General features: G+C 48.7%; 1 protein-coding gene across 9 annotated transcripts in view; it reads left to right on the forward strand.

Annotated features, from left to right (window-relative positions):
• The window catches only part of plekhg5b (pleckstrin homology domain containing, family G (with RhoGef domain) member 5b), a 55,677-nt gene that overhangs the window by 29,408 nt on the left and 4,344 nt on the right, over positions 1–21,925 (forward strand). For 5 of the 9 annotated variants that reach the window (XM_056591413.1, XM_056591422.1, XM_056591412.1 and 2 more), the window contains 15 exons: positions 3,155–3,296; positions 3,756–3,858; positions 4,384–4,444; positions 5,290–5,381; positions 5,510–5,646; positions 6,678–6,844; positions 16,442–16,636; positions 18,026–18,199; positions 18,997–19,092; positions 19,594–19,794; positions 20,244–20,354; positions 20,593–20,742; positions 21,010–21,147; positions 21,260–21,379; positions 21,499–21,631. In XM_056591413.1, coding sequence (XP_056447388.1) covers positions 3,155–3,296; positions 3,756–3,858; positions 4,384–4,444; positions 5,290–5,381; positions 5,510–5,646; positions 6,678–6,844; positions 16,442–16,636; positions 18,026–18,199; positions 18,997–19,092; positions 19,594–19,794; positions 20,244–20,354; positions 20,593–20,742; positions 21,010–21,147; positions 21,260–21,379; positions 21,499–21,631 — 2,020 coding nt within the window. Of the gene's footprint in view, positions 1–1,836; positions 2,893–2,921; positions 2,991–3,154; positions 3,297–3,755; positions 3,859–4,383; positions 4,445–5,289; positions 5,382–5,509; positions 5,647–6,677; positions 6,845–16,441; positions 16,637–18,025; positions 18,200–18,996; positions 19,093–19,593; positions 19,795–20,243; positions 20,355–20,592; positions 20,743–21,009; positions 21,148–21,259; positions 21,380–21,498; positions 21,632–21,925 lie in introns of those variants that run through there. The other 4 variants (XM_056591418.1, XM_056591417.1, XM_056591421.1 and 1 more) reach the window with 4 other exon arrangements.

Below are 21,925 nucleotides of genomic sequence, written 5' to 3' on the forward strand. Positions count from 1 at the left end.
ATGTAGCTTCTACATTGCACCACTACATTACTTTTAGGTACCAGGGGTGGTGGTAGGAAGAGACCCTGGGTGGGGAGAATGACGGGCAGGTGGGGGGGAGGGGGGTCCGGCTGCGTAATCTCTGTTGGAGTGTCAGATGGCTTTGACAGAGCACAGTCACCAATTAGGGACCACTAGATTAGAGTAGTGGGGGAGGAGAGAGAGAGAGAGAGAGAGAGAGAGAGAGAGATAGACGGAGAGATAGAGAGAGGCTTTGTCCTTCTAAAAAGACTCTGGACCTAACTTCTTCCTTTTCTTCTTCTCTGCCTTTTATCTCATCCTTCCTGGCTCTCGGTTTGGGATTGTCCCTGCTGCTCCTCATCCTCTCCTCAGCTTGTCCACTCCTGCTTCCCCCTCTCTCTCTCTCTCTCTCTCTCTCTCTCTCTCTCGCTCTCTCCCCCCTCTGCTGTTTCCCCACGCAGCCTGCTTCTCCATGAGCTACCGCTTAGGCTGGCTAGACGTGAGCAGAGTGGATTAGGAGCCAGGCAGCTCGTCGGGAGTGTCTGTCTGGCCTGCTCTGGGGTTTGCGTGGGATGGGGCGGTAGGACCATGGCTGCCAACATGGACATGGTGGAGTCCGACTGGGACAGAGCTGGGATGGAAGGCTGCGTTACCCTTGCCACCGATACTTCTGCTGCTGATGCTGCTGCTGCTGCTTCTGCTGCTCAAACACCAACGGTACAGAGGGAGGGGGGGGGTTACCATGGTCCCTCTGAGGGGTTCTGTTTCTCCATCCAGCCCGCCCGGTTGTATGCACTTTTGTCTTTCTTCTTTGTATGCACTTTTGTCTTTCTTCACTTTTACAAATTGTTGTACAGTGTTAGTGTTGTCCAGAGTGCCGCTTCTCTGTAGTCAGGCAATCAGCTTCCCTTGGAACTGATAACCGCCAAATCCCAGCACAGCTTGGATCCATTACTGCTTAACGAGCTGTAGGGACCTGGGACTGTTTGTTTTCATTGGAACGTATGATCATTCCTTCCCAGGTCTTCTCCATGTACAGTAGATTTGTTTATCAAGTGCTTGGCATGTGTTGACTGTGATGGCTTTTCCACTACTCCGCTCGCGTGTGCGATCTCTCGTCACAGTTGATCCCCGGGGCCGCTCCGTAACGCAGATATGGATACAGTGGGTGTTGGCACAAGCTGTGGACATGATGTGTATCGGACAATGTTGTGCCTGGGGATTCGGCCTCATCTATGTTTGTTGTGTTTACATAAAAGCCAGACTCCTTGGCACATGCTCTGTCCCTCGAGTGCACCGCACGCCGCCGAAAACAAACGCTCAAGCACACACACACACACACTTCACAGGCCAAGTGTGTGTGTGTGTGTGTGTGTGTGTGTGTGTGTGTGTGTGTGTGTGTGTGTGTGTGTGTGTGTGTGTGTGTGTGTGTGTGTGTGTGTGTGTGTGTGTTCCTTGTGTAAGGCCGCGCATGCCCAGGACCACATGATGGAAACAATGTGAGGAAGTCCATTAGCGGGGCCTCCATTGTATCACCCCATACATCCTGGTTCCTGCACAGGGGTGAGGTCTCGGACGGGGCCTGGTGGGGGGGGGCAGACGTGGTTAGGGCGACCCCCTGGTGGTCCTGGTTCTCTGAGGAGGGTGAGGCAGGAAGATATGGCTGTTGGTGGTGGTGGGGGGGGGGGGGGGTTGATCTAGCTTTCTGGGCAGAAAGGAGCTTAATCGTCTGGCCTTCTGCTGCCCTGTCTGCAGCAGCACTTGGGAGATTCCTCCACTTACTGACCTGTCAGTTCCCCCCCCCCGCTTTACCTCTTATGGTCCGATCCAGCAGCTGATCTGCGGCCTGTAACGGCAGGGAGACTCCTTATGTGTCTCCTTAATCAGTGGTGGGTGACAGATGGACCGGGCGAGTGGGCGGGACGTTGACCCTGAGGATGGGAGCCATTGGTCGGATCCAAGAAGTTGATTAGGAAGGGCAAGAGTTTCCGTGGGTGTTTGGCAGTGATATGAACAGAGTGTGAGTGGGGGTTGTTTCGACTTGTGGTTATGTACTGATAACTTGGGCAACGGCTCAAGAACATTAATGCATCATTATACAGTAGTCACGCGTTGCTGGTTGACCACAGCCATTCAAAACATGGTCCCCACAAAGGATGAAAGTGTTTAGGGCCAACCTAAAAGACATTTAACTTTTTAGAAGTCTAAGGCTGCTGTTGGATTAGAGAGTTGTGAAGACGGATCAATAGGAGATTTATCAAATGAATCCGGCCCATTACTACCTACGTTTCTCCAGCATTGAGAAGTGTTACACTCGCCAACCTTTGGTGCTGCAATGACCATGTTTTGTGTGCACAGTGGATTGACGGGCAAGAGGAATTCATGAAACCTGAAATTCACTTTGAGCTGCCTACAATCAGAATCGTATCAGACAGAGGCATGCACAGGCAACCAGAGCAGATATTTCTACAGAGCATTTGACTCACTCATTTCTCATTTCTAACAAAATAAATAACACTTAGATTATATCTAACCTATATAACCACCTTTTTTAATTTCAATGAGATCCGATCAGTTCCTTGGTCAGAAAAATCTATCAGAACATGCCACTTTAAATACTCCACAATGTCCAGTGTCTATCTTTCCCAGACTTGTACCTCATGTGCAACAAAGGGTCACGACTATGCATGCCAGAATTGCATTCCAGCCAATCAGAACACCAGCTGATGTCACTGCCAATCACCTTCAGCAGAGCTCAGGGGACCTCCTAATTGAAATCAGCTGGTGTCATTTATCGGAATGAAACTGGCCATACGCATGGTTAGCCGAAGCCCTCAGATCTGTTGAATGTGTGTTACTGTTAATACTGTTAATATTAAGGAGCAAACTGTGGTTAGTGGTCAAACAATAAATCTGTCAAAACGTCTGCTTTAATACTCGTGAGGGAGAGAGAGACAGAGCTGATAAACTGAAGGATTAGATGAGCAAATGTGTGTCTGAACACGGATTGGAATGAATTTGCGTAACCATCTTAAAGCTTTCAGGCTTGTGTTTCTCCCACGTCGTTTTCTAACCGTCATGTGCATCTCGTACTGTTCTGGTGATTCTGACACCCCATTTGTCCCCCTTTCTGTCCCTGTCGTTGTGTCCGTAGGTTTGCCACCACCAAGACTGCCAAGACCTGAACAGCAAAAGCCCCCTTCACCTGTGCGAGTCATGTGACTTGCGCTTTCATTCTGAGAACACAGACAATATGCACTTTGAGCGGCACCCCCGATTTGACTTGCAACCCCAAGGTAAGAGTCAGCGTTTCTCCAATTGAAGTCCTTCCAGCCACAGTTGGTGGCTGGAACACCAACATGCTCAATGTGTCAGAGGCAATGTACCAACCTGTCAAATCCGCTACGTCTATGTGTCACACCACTTTCTTAAGATGCGAAAATATGAATCATCATCATGATTCTCTTATCTCTTACGTATTTTTTGTTTCTTTATCGACATGGTTAAGGTCATGACCTCTAGGTCTCTGAGCTTGGCTAGAATCGATTTTGTTTAACAGTAAACGATCTTTGAACTCAACGTACAGAGATCCTGTACTCTCTGTGAAATCCTCCCTGTCATGTGATGGACGTTTCTAGAAAGTGAGGAAGGACAGCTCCGGTCTATCAGACGATCGGGCCATAGTATCTCTCGATGGTATCCTCTGTGTGTTCTATTATTTAATGTCAACATGTGTGTGTGTTGGAACCCTCCAGGCTCCATCCTGGCCCGGAACGTGTCCACGCGCTCCTGCCCCCCGCGAACCAGCCCCCCCTCGGGCCTGGAGGAAGAAGAGGAGGAGGAAGTGCACGACCGCGGGTCAGTAGCCTCTCCGTTATCATACGTTTGATTTATATCGGCCTTTCTCATACTCAAGGTCGCGCTACAGATTCATGAGCACACACGGAGCAGGAGAGCATAACAAGCATTAGAACAACACAACAAAAATAAAATAAATAAATAAATAATAATATATAAATATAATCTAGAGAGAGAGAGAGAGAGGGTCTATGCAGTGGTGGAAGAGGAGTGTTAGGAAGTGTTTCTTGAAACAGAAAGGTCTTGAGATGAGCTTTAAGGAGAGGGAAGGAGGGACAGTCACGGAGGGAGTTCTGTATACGCGGCCCACGCTACGCTACCTGGACCCTCGCCACGGCGATGAGACTGTGCACGTAGTCCGCCCCGGACTATAGTGACATATCCGAGGCGTACGTGTGTGCGATTTTATCTACTGAATGAGAGTATTCCGAAATTGAAAGGTTGTCGTGTGTTCGGTCTTCCGGAGGAGATGTGTTTTTGTTTGTTTGTGTGGGTGTGTATTAACCGTTGCGGTTTTCATTTCAGGGAACGTAAAACCGGGGCGTTGAAATTGGTGAAGAAGAAGCCGCGGAGACGACACACTGATGTAAATATTTGCGCGCGCACACACACACACACACAGACAGAGACAGAGACAGAGGGACTCGCACTCGGACACACACGGAGAGACAGAGGCTCTCGGACACACACCCACTCGGACACCTACTCACATTCGGACACACACACAGAGACACTCGGACACATTGCCTTCTAAATGCTCCTAGTAAGGCATGGTGATCTCAACCTGGACTATGACACACCGTCCCACACCGTCCCACACCTCGGGGGAACATTGCACAGTGTTTACGGGATGATGCACTCCAGTACTACAGAATGATGGATGTCATTTGTTGAGTTGCGTCGGATCAAAGAAGCCACCTGGCTTGGCAGTCAGTGTTATTGCTCAGCTGCAGTGGAGGATTTACGGAGTGAGCCCCTTTAGACTAGGCTAGCTCTGAGGCCGGGCTCCTTAGTGAAGGGGAGCCCCCTTGTGGAGCTAACTGGTAGCACATAAATACCATCCTTTTATTTTCCTGTAGGACTAAATGACTAGAAACAACATGAACATTTCAATGTGGTCAGTGTTATCATTTATTATTTTTGATACTGCTCCAGCCAATATTATAGAAATGATTTAGTGCTGTATATCTATGCATATAGGTTTTATATCTGGATATATATCCATAAAAGATACCTGGTTCTGAACTTTGCTTTGAAATGGCCAACCTTCTGTCTATCATCACCATAGCATTCCATGAACAGAACACCAAAGTCTCCACAAGCCTATGTGTTGTAGTGAGTGAAACCTAGGGTTGATACGGTCAGACTCCCCCAGACTCCCTCCCCCCCCCCCCATCTACATAAAATGACAGTATTCTGTTTTGCCGACAGGACCCCAGCAAGGAGTGCTTCAGCCTCAAATTCGACCTCAACGTCGACATCGACACAGAGATTGTACCGGCGGTGAAAAAGAAGACGCTGAGGTCAGTGGAATCGCCCAGAATGATCAGGCACATGCTCCCCTCCCACTTTAAGACTGGTGTCGGATGGTGTTGTGTGCATCGATTTGAACCTACAATGACGGCTCTGTTGTCTCTCCCGTGTGCACCAGAGAGGTCCTGGGTCCGGTGTTTGAGAGGAAGGGCATCGAGCTGGCCCGGGTGGACCTGTTCCTGGACCAGTCCAACACCCCGCTGTCCCTCAACTTTGAGGCGTACCGCTTCGGGGGACACTACCTCAAAGTTAAAGGTGAGTTGAGCCATCATGAGGTTGTGTGCATTCAGTTAGACACACGTTTTATGTCCCATGGGCAGTTTTGGATGGGACTCAAGTTGCAGTTAGAATACATCCGACACCCTCCCTCATCAGCAGCAACAATACAACATACATTAAAAACAATATTTTACCACATGGGAAAAACTCAAATCGAAAAGACCTAGGGCATTCTTTGCACAGCTTCCAATGACTTCATAATGCACAGATTATGGCTTATAATATTGCACATTTAAAAGCATGATTGCATATTATACATAAAGTATGGGTACGATTTTTAAGTGGGACAATAATCAACAGGGACTGTGTATTCAATTGTATTTTTTAAAGTTAAGGAATCGAATATACCCAGAGACAATTGAGCACGATCGCTTATTCAAGGAGAAAGACGGCTTGCATGCAGTAGATTACCGATGGATTTGGACAGAATACTCAGAAACATCTCCTCCGATTTTCAAAGGCAACCGAAAAAGTCAGCAACTTATCTCGTGCGTCCAGTGCATTCATCTATTACAAAACAACAAGAAATGTTCGTCCCCGGCCTTCTCTTTAGCTCTAAAGCCTGTCATTTCAAACCATGAGTCATCAACGCAAACGATTCTCCAGCCCTTTGGCAAACTTCGCCCACCAGACGCCTATTAGACCGACACCTTTGCATGAAATCACAGTCTGCAAGGGCAATACTGTCTGGAATACAGAGTGGGGGGGGGGGGGGGGGGGGGGGTGGGGGTGGGTGGGGGGGGTGGGTGGTATTGACTGTATTGTAACATTCCATTCAAGCCTAACTAGGCCATTGTCTGTCGACAGTATACCTGTGTATGAAATACAGTCCAAGTCCCGAGGGCAGTCCCCATACCTCCACCTCCTTACTTGCTAACCTGACCAGAGTTACCCTTACCCGTACTATGCACATGGCTTTTAGTGTCTAAAAAGACCTCTAAATCATTGTCATTATTTCTAAACGGTTGTAAAGCAGACGCATGTGTTTGTGTGTTTTGGCCGTGCAGCGCGGCCGGGCGACGAGCTGAAGGTGGAGCAGGGCGTGAAGGACCTGCGCTCCCTCAGCCTGCCCAACATGAAGCCCTGCGGCAACCAGAGCGGCTACATCCTGGCCCCCGCCCGCGAGAAGGCAGAGCACGGCTCGCTGGGGCGGAGCGACAGCATCGACCTCTTGGTACGCCTCACACCCACACGGGGGGGGGGGGGGTGTGTGTGTGTGTGTGTGTGTGTGTGTGTGTGTGTGTGTGTGTGTGTGGAATATGTGTGTCATTGGGTCCAATTCAGACGTGGAACAGACAGATAATTGATCTGCTGATGTCATGGTTACCCCGGTGGCGACAAACAGTTGGAGGCTTTTTGCTCAGCAGTGCCTGGAAACAAACAGTCCAGGTTGCCTGGGACCCCAGCGTTACTCCTAGTGCTGGGGCCTAGGACTAGGATTAACGCTGGGGACCCCCAGCGTTAGTCTTAGCGATGGGGACCCCAGCGTTAGTCCTAGTGCCGGGTGTTACTCTGATAAAAGTCAGTCCGTTACTGAATGGCAGGAATGGCATTCTTTCTTTTGGAGGATTTTCAAAATAATGAATTAGTTATTTTGTAAATAGTATTTGTCTCTTAACCATGCCCTCAAAGGTATTACAGTATACAAATGTATTATACTCCAAGTTGTAATTTTCGCCAACGCTCCAATATTGAAACTTAAGTTATGTCTTGAAATTACTGGTCTTCTGAAACAGTATTGGATTGATAGTACAAATAGTGTCCACAGGGGGGCGCTTAAAGTGCTCTTACGCACTAGCAGGCTTTTGGAGGCTTTTTCTCCAATTGATCTACGTTCAAAGATGTGCCATAAGAGAAGCAACTAACTGCTAACTAACTAGTTCCTCGCCCTTTTATGCTTTCATATGCTCAGTTCATTAGTCATTAAGGTCTTTCTAGGTGAGCTTTGGTTTGTCGTTTGAGTTTTAAGGAACTGGACCTACACTTTGGATATATGGTTACGGAATAAATAGTTGAATTAGAATTGTTCCTGGGAGGATATTGCTGCTGGTTCTGGCTTCCGGGCATCGAACAGCAGTGGCTGAGAACCAGTTTGGGTCTCAGCCCAGACTCCCAAGACACAGGAAATGGGAGGACGTGGAAGTCTTTTGGGCGTTTCCATGGTAGCAGCCTAGACGCATGCGTGCCTGGGTGAATCGAGTTCCTTTTGGCTGGAACGGTTTTGATATTTGACAAGTAACCACTTGGCAAGTATCATTTCATCTAGGTAGGGTCACTGTTATTCCAATCCAAGACAAAAAAACTGCCAATTGTGCACCTCTTCCCTATAGAATGACCCCATGGTTGAAGCAGTTACAGTCAAGTTAATGTGGATTACAGGTCGCCTCCTGTTGGGGACAAAGAGGAAAGATAGTGTGGATTATTACATATCATCAAAGCAAAGGTTCAGCCATGCAGCTGGAGGCAAGGTTCAACATTGCAGGCGGATTGGCCTAATCTACATTCCAGTTATGCTGATAACTCTCATAAAACATTGCTTCCCATCTGTCCTTTGTCGGTTTTCCATAATTGATTAAGTGTTATTCAAATACCTGCTATAAAATACCAAAATGAAGAATAGGGAGATTGCACCAAAATATCAATATCATATTCCATATTCTGTTTCAAGTGTAGTGTGATGGCTATTTCAATATGTTTTGGGATCATTAGATGCAAGATTCCCTTTTCCTATATTTCCCTTTTTATATTCCATTAATATTCACGTCACCCTCATCAACATGTATTTAATGATGATCATTATATGAAATAGATTGTACTTAAAGAAAAGCTTATTTATCTATCATGCAGTCAGAGGCTGTAAAATTGAAACTACTTGCAACAAGTTGGTCGGTTGGTTTGTAGTTTTGTTTTAGAAGAAATGCAGGTTCCCCTGCCCCTGGCTGGGTTGAACCTGAGCTTATTTTCCGCTGCAGGGTTTTTCCAGCATTTTACTTCCTTCTCTATTTTCTGATTTCCTGAACATACGAGAGTGTAGTGCTCTCAGCAGTAAAACAAGTTTTACAGCCAGTCAAAAAGCTTGACACACTGAGGCCATGTGATTTCCAGTAAGGATCTGAATCGACCTTTGCCGTCTAATCACACTATAATATTCATACATCGTTGGCATGGGAATATAACAGCCTAGCAACCGACTTGCATTGCCACTATGTTGTAGAAACCGTGTTTGCAATCGTTCAAATCTCTATCGTGATCGTACAAAGTTTGCACAAAGCAGCAGGTAGATACTCAAAGGTACCAGTGGCTTTATCAGAACCAATCGATGCAAACGATCATGAACTCGATTGTTTATTTTTCCATTGGTTTAGCATTGATCATCATTGTACACATTTTCCTAATGTTCTTTAACCATTCCTCCTTAAGTTGTGGAGCCCTGGCAAGCAATATCACAGCTGTATTATAATGGCCTTATAGCGATCGTATCCTAAGATGTCACTGTCGATAATACACAGGACCTCTGAGGAAGAGTAAACCAGACAATACACAGGACCTCTGAGGAAGAGTAAACCAGACATTACACAGGACCTCTGAGGAAGAGTAAACCAGACAATACACAGGCCCTCTGAGGAAGAGTAAACCAGACAATACACAGGACCTCTGAGGAAGAGTAAACCAGACAATACACAGGACCTCTGAGGAAGAGTAAACCAGACATTACACAGGACCTCTGAGGAAGAGTAAACCAGACAATACACAGGCCCTCTGAGGAAGAGTAAACCAGACAATACACAGGACCTCTGAGGAAGAGTAAACCAGACAATACACAGGACCTCTGAGGAAGAGTCAACCAGACAATACACAGGACCTCTGAGGAAGGGTCAACCAGACAATACACAGGACCTCTGAGGAAGTGTTAACCAGACAATACACAGGACCTCTGAGGAAGAGTCAACCAGACAATACACAGGACCTCTGAGTTGACAAGGGGGGGGGGGGGGGGGGGTTAGGGTTTTGAGGGTTAACCAGAGTACAGATGGAGCCAATGAGATTGTAGGGGTTAACCAGAGTAAGGACAGAGCCTCTGAGTTGAAAGAACACCTGGTGTTTGGTTGGGAGTAGATGTTTTCAGTGTAAATTAACGTAGTGTTGGGGTGGCTACAGAAGAAGTGTCAAGCTCTTTTGTTTGAGGAGTTCACTATTTGGAAAAAGAGCCGTCTGGCCCCTCTGGCTCTCAGAATAAACGTGACCCTAAATACTAAATAGAGGTGTATTCATCAATACATGCATGTGTTTGTTTACACACATAGTTCCCCCAAACCGTTGTTCAGTCGTAGCTTACTGTAATGTTCTCGCTTGTTCAACCACTTCTTCTCTTTCTGTACTTCTGCTCACACAAAGTCCTTCTCGGTGCTTTGTCCAGAAGGTGTGAGGCAGTAGTTTAGCAAGTTGGAACGGCAATCGTACCCTTCTTCTGCTTCGCCCGCTACACACTGCGTCCTAACTGCCCACACAGTGAAGATTGTGTGCGTGTGACTGTAAAACAGGGCGGCTATCTGGCCTCTATGTTAGACTTATAAAGTGGGAAGTTGTAAATGAACGGGCCGTTGCTATGCATGATAATGGTTTGACTGGAGGGTGGGGGGCTGATGGCTGCCCATGGGGGAGTAGGGAGGTGGGAGGATCTTCTGTGTAGGTGATAAGCCCCAAGATCTCCCTCTTTCTTTAGTTTTAACAGAGTGACAACTATCAGTTGATTGAACATTAACGTCTTTATCAGAGATTAAGTTAAAAACAACATAATGCCGTTGAAGTAAACGGATCATTGAACTCTCATGCAATACTTTGATGAGGTTATTAAGTGTTTAATTACTCGTTGTGTATCCCAATGAAGCTATTTTGACAAGTAGAATTGATGGACCTTTTTGGTTATATCTTCATGGTTAAATGCACTTCTTGTAAGTCTCTCTGTACGCGAGTATCTGCTCATTTAGGTATAATGTAATGTAGCTAGATGTGATTAGGCTATGCATTTGTCATGCATACAAAATGACTAATATGAATGGTACATACCATGTGTATCTACGTAACTAGTATCATTGAAGATGGCTTCATCTAAGTATCTAGGCATATGCATGGACTGTATGTATTCCTGATGCAATTTGAATTCATGAATATCAACGTGAAACCTGCACATTGTGATCAATGCATATCTGTTAAGCTTTCTAATGAAAGTGTGTGTGTGTGTGTGTGTGTGTGGGGGGGAGGGGGGGGGAGCACTGTTCTTTAAAGGGTGGGAGGAGCCAAGCTGGCTGCTCAGGACTCTGTTAAGGTGTGTGTGTTTGAGTGGCAAGTCAAGATAGGCAGACTCCGTACTCGGCCAACAGTGCACTTTAGTCAACCCAGCAAATGGAGCTCCTTTTGACCGTTGGATTTACCAGGGATATTTCCGTCCACTGAACATCTGAGCGGGTCAGGCCTTGCAGGTTGACTCTGGTTAGCTGGTTAGCTGTGAGCCTAGGAACAATATGGTGCGTTTCGGTCGCCTGACGTCCGGCTACAGCTGGGACCTCCTGCCCCTGGACTCTGCCATCCCAGAGTCCTCGGCACCGCCGCAATGTCAGGTGAGATGGGCTGGACTGTGCCGCCTGTTTCTGTTGTCTGTCCTGTCCTGGGGAATGTTAGAGGCCGACATGCTTGGGTCAACTCTCTCCCTTGTGATGGTAAAGGCACAGTCCTCCATAGAAGATGTGTGATTAATGTTTGAATGTTTCCTTGTATGACCTGCCTGTTTGACGGCGCTTGCCTGTCAGTGATGGGCGGCTCTTTTCCCAGAATCGGTTCCTTCAGGTTGAAACATGTGAATTAGTCTTACCTTTTGAATTTCTATGCTTTTGCAAAACGGTGTAAATTTCTATGTTGTAGTCTATGACACCCCTGTATAGTACACGTTTGACAGATGGTGCTGCCCCCCCCCCCCCCCCCCCCCCATGCTATAAAGCATTACCAGTTATCATAGTTTGCATTAATAATGATAAACTCATAATTTTGACGCATTGATGTGACTTGATGATGGTACACAAATCCTTTCCGCAACATCGTATAGAGCAAAAAGAACAACAGAGCGTTGGTCAAATGTCGCTGTCACTGAGCATTTGAGTACTTCTATTCTTCATTGTCCGTTCATACCATCCTGTTGTATTTAATCCACCAGGATACATGTTTGGGTGTGTATGTATGTGTGTCTGATTGTGTTTGCACACACGCACAGGCGTGTGTGTTTATGCATGACTGTGTGTGGGCGCTTGCCACTGACTGACTGACTGACTGCATCTATATGTGTGTGTGTTGTGTGTGTTTGCATGCGAGAGCTACTCTAATTCGAACAGTGTATGGGGATTTGAGTGCCTCGAGTGGACGTGTCTGAGGACCTCCAAGATCGTTTGACGCTCTAAAAGTGATTTTAAAACATTGTTTTGAGCATCTAGAGCAGGGATGGGTAACTGGCGGCCGACTGAGTGAGGATGACTGAGTGAGGATGCGGGCCGCATACGGCCCGCATCCTCACTCAGTCAGGCCCGCACATAATTAAAATATATCCAAAAAAAATAAATAAAATAAAATTGATCGAGTTACAGAAAACTCGGTCAAGAAAGATGAGAAGAATTCATAGAATTCAAAGGCAAACCCATGCGTCTAGTTTGCTTAGAAACTATTATCAGTCATTAAAGAAATCCACTTAAGTCGCCACTACAACTACTACAACTGTAATGAATATCATGCTTGTTGGGTTTGAGTTCATTGAGTTGTTGCACTCAATGTTGGGCCACTGTTTTTCAGTTTTGTGACATCATTGAATGATGATGTATGTGAGCCCTTTGCACTGATAAAAATACTACCCATTCATGTGGCTGTTTGAGCATGGAAAACATGAAATTAATGTATGTTGGTTCAATTAAAATACCGTACATAGGTTATGTTTCTGGAAGATCTTTTAGTTAGTGGCCATCCTCAAAATGCACCAGAATACAGGAAATCATATCTACCAAATACAAAATTGTGTAGCTTCTCTCAGCTCACGTTTAGTTGTGTAGTTGTGTTGTGTTTAGTAAGTGTGCAGTCATGTGGCCCTCTGATGGTTATGATGAAAAATGTGGCCCTCCTTATCATGAAAGTTGCCCATCCCTGATCTAGAGCATTGTTTTGATAGTTTGCATATCGTGCTCCTGCTTCAGGTTCATGTGGTTAAACGTGTGTTTCTGCGACAGTTTTATTATTATCGCCTAAACTCTGGATTATTGGAAGACAGTTGTCCTGGGTGGCCTGCAGAAACGGTCCACTGTGTCGACCATCTGCACGGTTCCCCTTCCCGGCTGCTGAAGCCCCAACGTGACGCGTCTTAGGAAGGGTTTGTGTCACAGCCTTCACCCGTCGTTAATCAGCCGGCCTGATCAAGGGCTCCTTATCTGGGGGCCGGCGTAAACAAAGGCAGGGGTGGGGATGGTGCGGGGAGGGGGGGGGGGGCCGACTACCTTAACTGTGGAACCACATTATTTATTTTCAATACGATCTCCTCCTGGCAGTGGGGGGAAGGGAACCTTAAAACAATGTTCCCCCCCCCGCTTCCTCATTCTCCGCCAAGGTTAACGCCACAAACGCTAACGATAAGATAAAGCCCCCAGACTTGATATCATTAACCTGCCCCCCCCCCCGCCGCCCCCCCACCACCTCCAGGTCCACAGCAGCGCTTTCGGTTCCCAGAGCTGTCAACTCCGGGACATGGCGGGGGGGCCCGCCAACACTTGCCCGGGCGGAGGTGTGTACATAGGCAGGGACTGGAGGAAACGCGGTAAACGGCTCCTGCGCGTTCTGTTGACTCTATAGGATCATTTACGGCTCGGCACTAGCAGATGCCATGAACAGGGTGGGCGGAATAACAACAAGGCTTCCTGAACAAACGCGTGCTTAAGGAATGCCACAAATGTATTTTACAGTTGTTTCTGGTCAGGACACGCGTCCACCTGCTTTTGACGATGTGTTTTGTTGCAGTAATTAACGGAATATACACTTTTAACGCTTAAACTTGGATTTCCATGAAGGCGCACCATAAGGTTCATCCCTGAAGAATTTAACTTTTATTACGAGGGAAAGTCCAAAGGTTTTTTTTGGCCCAAAAATTCTGCTTGAAGTACTTGGACAACTGTTGACCATCACAACAAGGCCTTCCTCCTAGGATTTATTGGCTTCAGAAGACCAACGACGCCTCGGGGACTTCTGAAAATGTCCATGGTTTCCTCCCATTGCTTTTGGTTTTGTTTACTGTCGAATACTCCATAATCCCACCGGACCCCATTGCCACCACAGCTAGCTGGTGTCTGTTCTGCAATTGGGCAATAGTTGCAATGAGCAGGGGGGGGTTGGGGGGGGCAGTGCTTTGGTAAGAAATCATAAGCTGGGCGACAGACAAGAGAATAGGAAATAGCAAGGGGATCTCCACAGCACCAGGACGTGTGCCCCCAAGCCCCCCCCCACCCTCCCCCAAGCTGTCGCTCTACAACTCCGCCTCCGTTTATGGAAATCGGCCGCGCTTTTCTTTTTTCTTCCCCCTCTCTTCCTCCCTACTGCTAAGTGTGACCCCACCTCCGTTTTCCTGTCCCAACACAATAAGGGCTGGCTCTTCCAGGTTGCTATGACATCGAGCCAGTGTCGGTGTGCAATGCAGGCTGTTTGAACTGGGAGGACGTAATCCATGGCCATCGTGTCCCTAAAAAAAATAAGAGAGAAATCCCAGGATCGAGAGAATCGACAGAAACCCAGCCGAGCACGCTGCAGTGGGACAGAATCCAAAGCTCGGTGTTGGGAGACCCTTCTGAATGGACGTGTAGCCTCTGGCTGTTTGTGCGGTTCCAACTCCCCTCCCGGGGTGTGTGTTGGTGTCCACACGGTGACCCCGGCAGTAGTGAAGCCGGTGCGGGGTGGTTCTGAGAGGGGCTGTACTCTGAGTCCGCCTGAAGGATTAGGATGGTGTTTGAGATGCGTCTAGCTTCATTGGTGAGTAGCATGACGGCTGATCGGTTGCTCTATTCTCTGTTGCTCTAATTAAGTTAAGGAATGACCAGGACGCCTTTTCCTTTTCATTGCATAGTTTTTGTGCAAGGTTTTTATCAATCTTTTTATCCAACTTTAGTCCTCTTTGTTGTGTTCTAAATTTTGAAAACAAGTTTATATTCGAAATGCGAATTTTTTTATTTTTTTATTTCTTAGATTTTGCTTAAACTGCTAGAAGCCATACAGCAATACTCTGCATAAAAACTGTATTTATCCTCAAGGGGCAATCCTGGAAGCAGGTTTGGTAAATAGAGTACATGATGGAAAACCAGTGGCAACGGTACCGCATAGGGCAGGGAAAATACATGAGCATGGCCGTGAGTGTGCCATTGGTCAACAGTAATTCCTCTACTCCCCTGTCCAGTGTTGAGTTATCAGCCAAACCAGATCCACTGGGAAGCCAATCAGAATCTGAGTGTTTCCTCACACCTGTGACCTCAGTCGGATTTCCCCAGAAAAATCCCTCATTCAATATTTGCTGACCAAGGCATCTAAATATGGAACTCCAAACACTTGATGATGATGAATGGATGAATGACTTGGGGGGGGGGGGGGGGGGGGGGGAACACCTCTTCACGCAAGTCTTCACTACCAGTCCCCTCCTTTTTAAAACAAAATAGTTGTTGTTGTAATTGAAGGCATCACGACGAATGGTAACTTTAAGCTACTTCAGTAAATAGCTCCCATCATAGTCGAAGCACATCATGTACAACTCTAATGAGTTTGCAACATGCAGCCCACGTAATGCCTCCTTCAAACCAAACAAAAGAGCCACACTTGGCGTCTGCATCGGATGCGTGTATCCGCTACACGGCCGTGGTCACAATAACATCTTGCACAGATTGCATCGGGGGAGGGCACTTTGAATCTTAATTGTAGACTAGTAGGGTTCGGTAGGGTAGATTGCCCCGTGTCTCCTGAGCAGAGCGTTCTTCAGCACTGCCAGATACCGCCACGCCACCCGCTTGTTTGCTTTGCCACCGCTCCTAAAGTAAGAGTGTGTGTGTGTGTGTAGGGGAGGGTGTGTGATGCCGTACTGACAGGGTAACAATGGAGGAGACCACACAATGCTCAGACCCCTGGCCCTCCTTGGGCCCGACCCTACGTCTGTGTATATGTCTGTCTGTCTCTCTGTCTGCCTCTCTCGCTCGCTCTCTCTCTCTTGCTCTCTCTCACTCTTGCTCTCTCTCTTGCTCTCTCTCTCTCTCACTCTTGCTCTCTCTCTCTCGCTCTCTCTCTCTTGCTCTCTCTCTCTCACTCTTGCCCGCTCTCTCTCTTACTCTCTCGCTCTCGCTCTCGCTCTCGCTCTCTCTTTCTCCTCTGGGCAGGTTCTTGTTGTGATGTAAGCGGTATTCCCTAAGACAGGAAGCGGGCATTCCTTCTTTCCTTCCTGCAGTGGAAAGACGGTCCGTTCAGAGCCTTTAACGGTCCTGCTGATGTCACCTCCTTGTAGAATCCCCCCCCCCTTCCAAAAGCCGGTTTCCTGTTGATCCCGTCTGTGCACACTTCCCTCATCGTCTCTGTGGAAGGCGCTTGACGTCATCGCGCGGAGCACCGGTCGCATTACCACCTCGCTGTCCTCTTTCGCTTTTTCCTTTCTCCATGTCTTTGTTTGTGACACGCGTTAACGTATCCTCCCCCCCCCCCCCCCCCCCCCCGTGCCATGCAGGGTCATCAGGCCAGACGGAGGAAGAACATCACCGAGTTCCTGGGAGACTCCAACATCCCGTCTCCGGACTCCCTGAGCCAGATGGGCACGCCGCTGCCCGGCGTGGGGGCGGGGCCCGACAACTGGAAGAACCGCGCCGCGAGCCGCTTCAGCGGCTTCTTCGGCTCCACCGCCGGGGCCGGCGCCTTCGGCAAGGTACGGACCCAGAACACACCCTCCTCGACACGGGTTAGGGGGTTCAATCCCCATGCCCCGTGCTTGGTACTGTAAGAGTTTAATGAAAGTGTCCGCCTCGAGGCATGTGTATGTTATGGCAGGGTATTGATTCTGTTCTGAAGCATTGAGACCATTGTAGTAGGTGGTGGTGGTGTTGGTGGTGTTACGCCCATACAAGCCAACCAACTGGCCATTAGAGGCAGCGGTTGAAGTGTGTGAGGGGAGGCTTCCCCTGCACACTCTGACCTACACACTTCACATGTCTGTCATGCATTAGGATTTCCTTTTAAGTTTATACACAAGGTGATTGAAGTTTCAATTGACCCAGTCCCTGAAGTCTGCTGATAGTCAGTTAATGCATGAAACAACTGCAAAAAACGACAATTAAAATGACAAAACACACACAAAATAATTACACACGCACACAAACACACACAAACAAAGGACCGGCGACACAGGAACACACACACGCCCCCACACACACACTCCTATTGTCTTTGCAATGCCTGAGGTCACATCCTGCACAGTAGCAGATGTTTGACTCTGAGCGTATCTGTCAGTCACCTGTCAGGGAGCAGTTCATCTCCCCTCACTCTGCCCAGCACCTCTCACCCCTTCCCCCCCAACTCGCTGCCATAACGCAACCCCGGCCCTGCTCCAATCACACAAGCGCCTTTCAAAGAAAGACAACCCCGTCTTTAAACACTCGGCACAAGATGACATCACCGTTTTCGGTTAAATCCCGGGCGATGATCCAGATCTGTCGTGGTGCTCAGGCATCACCCCTGACAACCCGAGCGCCCCCCCCCCCCCCCCCCCCCCCCCCTCTCCCTGTGCCCTCCATTGTTCTGAGGTCTCAACCCACAGAGCTCATTTTCATAACTACATAAGAGTGGGCCGACAGCAGGCCACGGAGAGGTGGAGTGTACTCGGGGGGCTGGCGCCTGCGAGCAGAGGGGATATGCTAACGCGCGTGTCCTCCCCTACAGTTTCAAAAGGAACAATGGCGTCCCTCCCACTGTAGGAATAGGGTGTCTTCTTCTTGCTGTCATGCTGTTGGGTTTCTAATTGGCTCTAATTCTGCTGAACGCCGCCCCCCCCCCCCCCCCCCCGCTTATGTTGAGTTGAACTTTGGCCATGTAGCGTAGTAATCGACTAATATTTATATTTTTTCTCTTGTCCTTTCTTTCTCACATTTTCCCTCTCAATTTCTTTATTTAATTCATTTTCGATCTCCTTTCCCCTTTATTTTTGTTATCCTTCTTTCTCTTTCTTATTTCTCTTCCCTCCTTCTTTCTTTATTTCTCTCCTTTGTCCTCTCCCTCTCCCTTTCCTTCCCTCCCACCCCCCCTCTCTCCCCCCCGGTAGGAGCTGGACCGCGGGGAGCAGCTCCAGAACAAGCTGAGCTCCTACCAGCTGTTCGGCCTGCCCAAGGTGCCGCGGCAGCTCGCCTTCCACCAGGACGCCTGGGGGGAGGACGAGGACGAGGAGACCAACCTGACCCTGGAGGACAGCTGGCAGACCCTGCTGGATAGCCCCGAGGTAGACCCCCGCAGACACACTCGCACTCTCACACTCACACTCACTCGCACTTTCACACACACTCACACTCACTCTCACACACACTCACTCTCTCACACACACATGCACTCTCACACTCACTCACATTCTCACACTCATTCACTCTCTCACACTCTCACTCACTCACTCTCTCACACACACACGCGCGCGCGCGCGTGTCGATGAAGGAGTCCAGTCTCTCATGCTGTAGTTTAGTGAGCCCCCTCTGATGGGAAACACTAGCTCAGAAGTATGGATGTCATCAAAATACGTAGTTTTGACTTTCTCTTAAATTAAACCTTGACTCCCGTTTGACCTGCCTGGTCTCTTTGCACATCCCGTATGACTCAAGAGTTCCAGTGCTCAGGCTGATAGACGGTTTATGGCAGCTGTTATCGATTTACCTTGTGATAAACTGTCTGTGAATCGTCTGCTCTGGAACAAAGACACCCTGTGCTTTTTTGTGTGCGTGTGTCTGTTTGTGTGTGTGAGTGTGTTTTTGTGTGCGTGTAAGAGTTGCTGTACTATGGAATTGAGGATCATGGGTTTCCTACAAGCTATCCCTCTGATTAGTTAGATCCTGAGTGGCCATTGTCCTGCTATTGAGTGTGTTTATCATCTTGTGCTAATATTGGTCCACAATGTGTTCACATCTCCTGCCTGTAAACCACACAGTATGTGATATATAGCCCACTCTGATAAGGCACATACCTCACTGTCTTGTTTTATGATGCGATGCACATGTGTAACCTATTGTGTGTGTGTGTGTGTGGCTGAAGGTGCTGACCAGGCGACAGTTCCACCAGCAGGAGGCGATCTGGGAGCTGCTTCAGACCGAGGCCACGTACATCAAGAAGCTCAGAGTCATCACCGATGTAAGTCAGGGGTCAGCGAGGACAGCGTCTGCACGCACACCAGAGAAAACTGTAGAAGGCCAGACTGAGGGGCAGGTCGCATGTTGATGCTTGATGAGTCACGCCGCACTAGCTCGCTGACTGACTAACCTGGCCTTGCCCCCCCCCCCCCCCCTCCAGTAGTCAAGGTCTCAAATGGAAAGGTTCGATTTTTCCAGCGTTCGATAACTTTCGGTAACCTGGGATTCCTGGCAGGATTGTGTCTGTGTGACGGTCGGGAAGAATGAGATCATGCCCACTTACTTCAGCCATGCTGTATTGTCGAGACACTCATGAAAGGTCCAAACCTTAGTGAACCATCCAGATCCTAATGACCTCTGGTAGGATCGGTTCTTGGGACATGGTGATCTTTGTTTTTGTTATGCACTTATTATTTATGTTGATCTCTCTCTCTCCCTCTCTCCCTCTCTCCCTCTCTCTCTCCCTCTCCCTCCCTCTATGTCTCTCTCCCGCCCCGGGCAGCTGTTCCTGAGCGGCCTCCTCAACCTGCAGGAGAGCGGCCTGCTGACGGAGGTGGACCCCACCAAGATGTTCAGCAACATCCAGGACCTGGTGCGCCTGCACACGGCCCTGTGGGGCCAGGTGATGCTGCCCGCCCTGCAGCAGGCGCGGCAGGCCCGGGCCCTGCTGGACCCCGCGACCCTCCACCACGGCTTCAACACGGTGAGTGGAGCCGGGGCCCCGACATTGATACCGCCGTCCGGCCATTCTGTACACGGACGCGTCGGTTGTTCATCGTCGACAGAGATGAGAGAGGAGGGAGGAGACTTGTTTAACGCACATTGGCTGGTCAACCCTACGATGCAGAGCTGCAAATCAGTTGAATACTGGATATGATATCAATGATCATATTTCGTGATGCCAAATTAATTAAACAAATCGCAGTCTTGCGGCATTGTATTGCTGGGGACTCGTCGTCATCCTCATCTGAGGAACTCAGTCGTCATCATCTCAAGAACCCTAACCCTCACAGCAGTATTATGAGCAATAGAGAACCCTGACCCTCACAACAGAATTATTATTATCAGTAAAGAACCCTAACCCGCACAACAGTATTATTTTCAGTAGAACCCTAACAACAGTATTCATCGCCTGGTGTTTCTTGTGTCCAGTTTGGCTCAAGGTTCCAGCCCTACATCCGCTACTGCATGGAGGAGGAGGCCAGCATGGAGTACATGCGCACGCAGCACCGAGACAACGAGCTCTTCAGGACCTACGTCACGGTCAGTCCCTCAAACTCACACTCACTGTCTCGCTCTCTCTCTACAACCCCCGTTACATTGAATGGGGCCACCCACTTGGCGTCAAGCACTGGTTATTGCTAATTAGCTCAAATTGGCACACGCATTCGCCAATCAGAAAGAGCGAAGGAAGTTCTCTGTCTGTGTCTGTCTGTCCGTGCGTCTGTCGGTCTCTCTGTCTGGGTTCCATCTTGACTCTGTGCGTCTGTCCTCTCTTCAGTGGGCCGAGACCAAGAAGCAATGTAACCGGCTGAAGCTGGCGGACATGCTGGCCAAGCCTCACCAGAGGCTGACCAAGTACCCCCTGCTGCTGAAGAGCATCCTGAAGAAGACGGACGACACGGACGCCCGCGACCTGGTCAGCAGCATGGTGAGTTGCACCCCCTACCCAGGGTCCACGCGGGGGGGGGGGGGGGGGGTGGGGGGGTTATCCCCATGTCACTGGTTGAACAGAATAACACTGCCTCGGGGCGGGATCCACTAGTGGGTAGGATGTGTGACGTCCAGCCCGTCTGGGAACCAGAGCTTACCTTGCGCGGGCATCCAAGAGCAAGGCTCTGAGATGAAGTCGTCTTGAACAGAGGCTCTTGGGAGCGTAACCTGAGCTGAGGTGAGCTGTTGTGTTTCTTCTTGATAGGTGGTCTCGGTGGAGTGCTTCATCAACAGCGTGGACTCCCAGATGCGCCAGCGGCAGGACAAGCAGAAGCTGGCCACCATGTCGGCCCGCATCGAGTCGTACGAGGCCGTGGAGGGCAGCAGCGAGGAGGTGGAGAAGGTCAGAGCGTGTTCTATGATCCTCTCCCATCGCCCTCTCCTCTCTCAAGTGCATTAAGTTGGAAAGGATTCGTTTGCATTTATTTATTTTTTTGAACATTGGATTGAAATAGATCCTGAAAGACTTCAACCACTTCGACCTGATGGCGCCCATGAGGGGTACAACGCCAGACGAGACGCGGCAGCTCCACCTAGAGGGCGCGCTGAGAATGAAGGAGGGGAAGGACAGCCGGGTAGGAACAATACCTCTGAGTAGAGCTGCAGTTACAGAGCTGTGTTCTTGTAGAGCTGCGTTAAGAGAGCCAGTTTGGATGCGGGGGTTCTAATGTGGTGGCTGTTTCCCATTCTGCAGATGGAGGTGTACTGCTTCCTGTTCACCGACCAGCTGCTCATCACCAAGAGCGTGAAGCGGGTGGAGAAGGTGAAGGTCATCCGCCAGCCACTCCTCGTGCACAACGTGGTCTGCAAGGAGCTCAAAGACCCCGGTGAGGCCTTCTGCTGCATTACACACGCGCACGTGGCCCAAGGTGGCCCGACACAAAAGAGCCTTTTAGACCCCCATATCATTGTACTTTAACTAGAGTTTTTGAAAGTCTTGTATTTGTTGACTTTTTTTCTTTGTTCAATAACACTTCATCGTCCATACTAATTATGTTTTTCTGATTCTGGCATCTTTTACTACTATTGGTTTATTTTTATTTTTTGTCTTTCATTGATAAATAACCGAATGTGTAAGAAGCAAAATGCCAGGTAGAGAACTCGACATGGACGCGGTTCAT

The sequence above is a fragment of the Gadus chalcogrammus genome, chromosome 1 (genome assembly GCF_026213295.1).
Source record: "Gadus chalcogrammus isolate NIFS_2021 chromosome 1, NIFS_Gcha_1.0, whole genome shotgun sequence".
NCBI classification, from domain to species: domain Eukaryota; kingdom Metazoa; phylum Chordata; class Actinopteri; order Gadiformes; family Gadidae; genus Gadus; species Gadus chalcogrammus.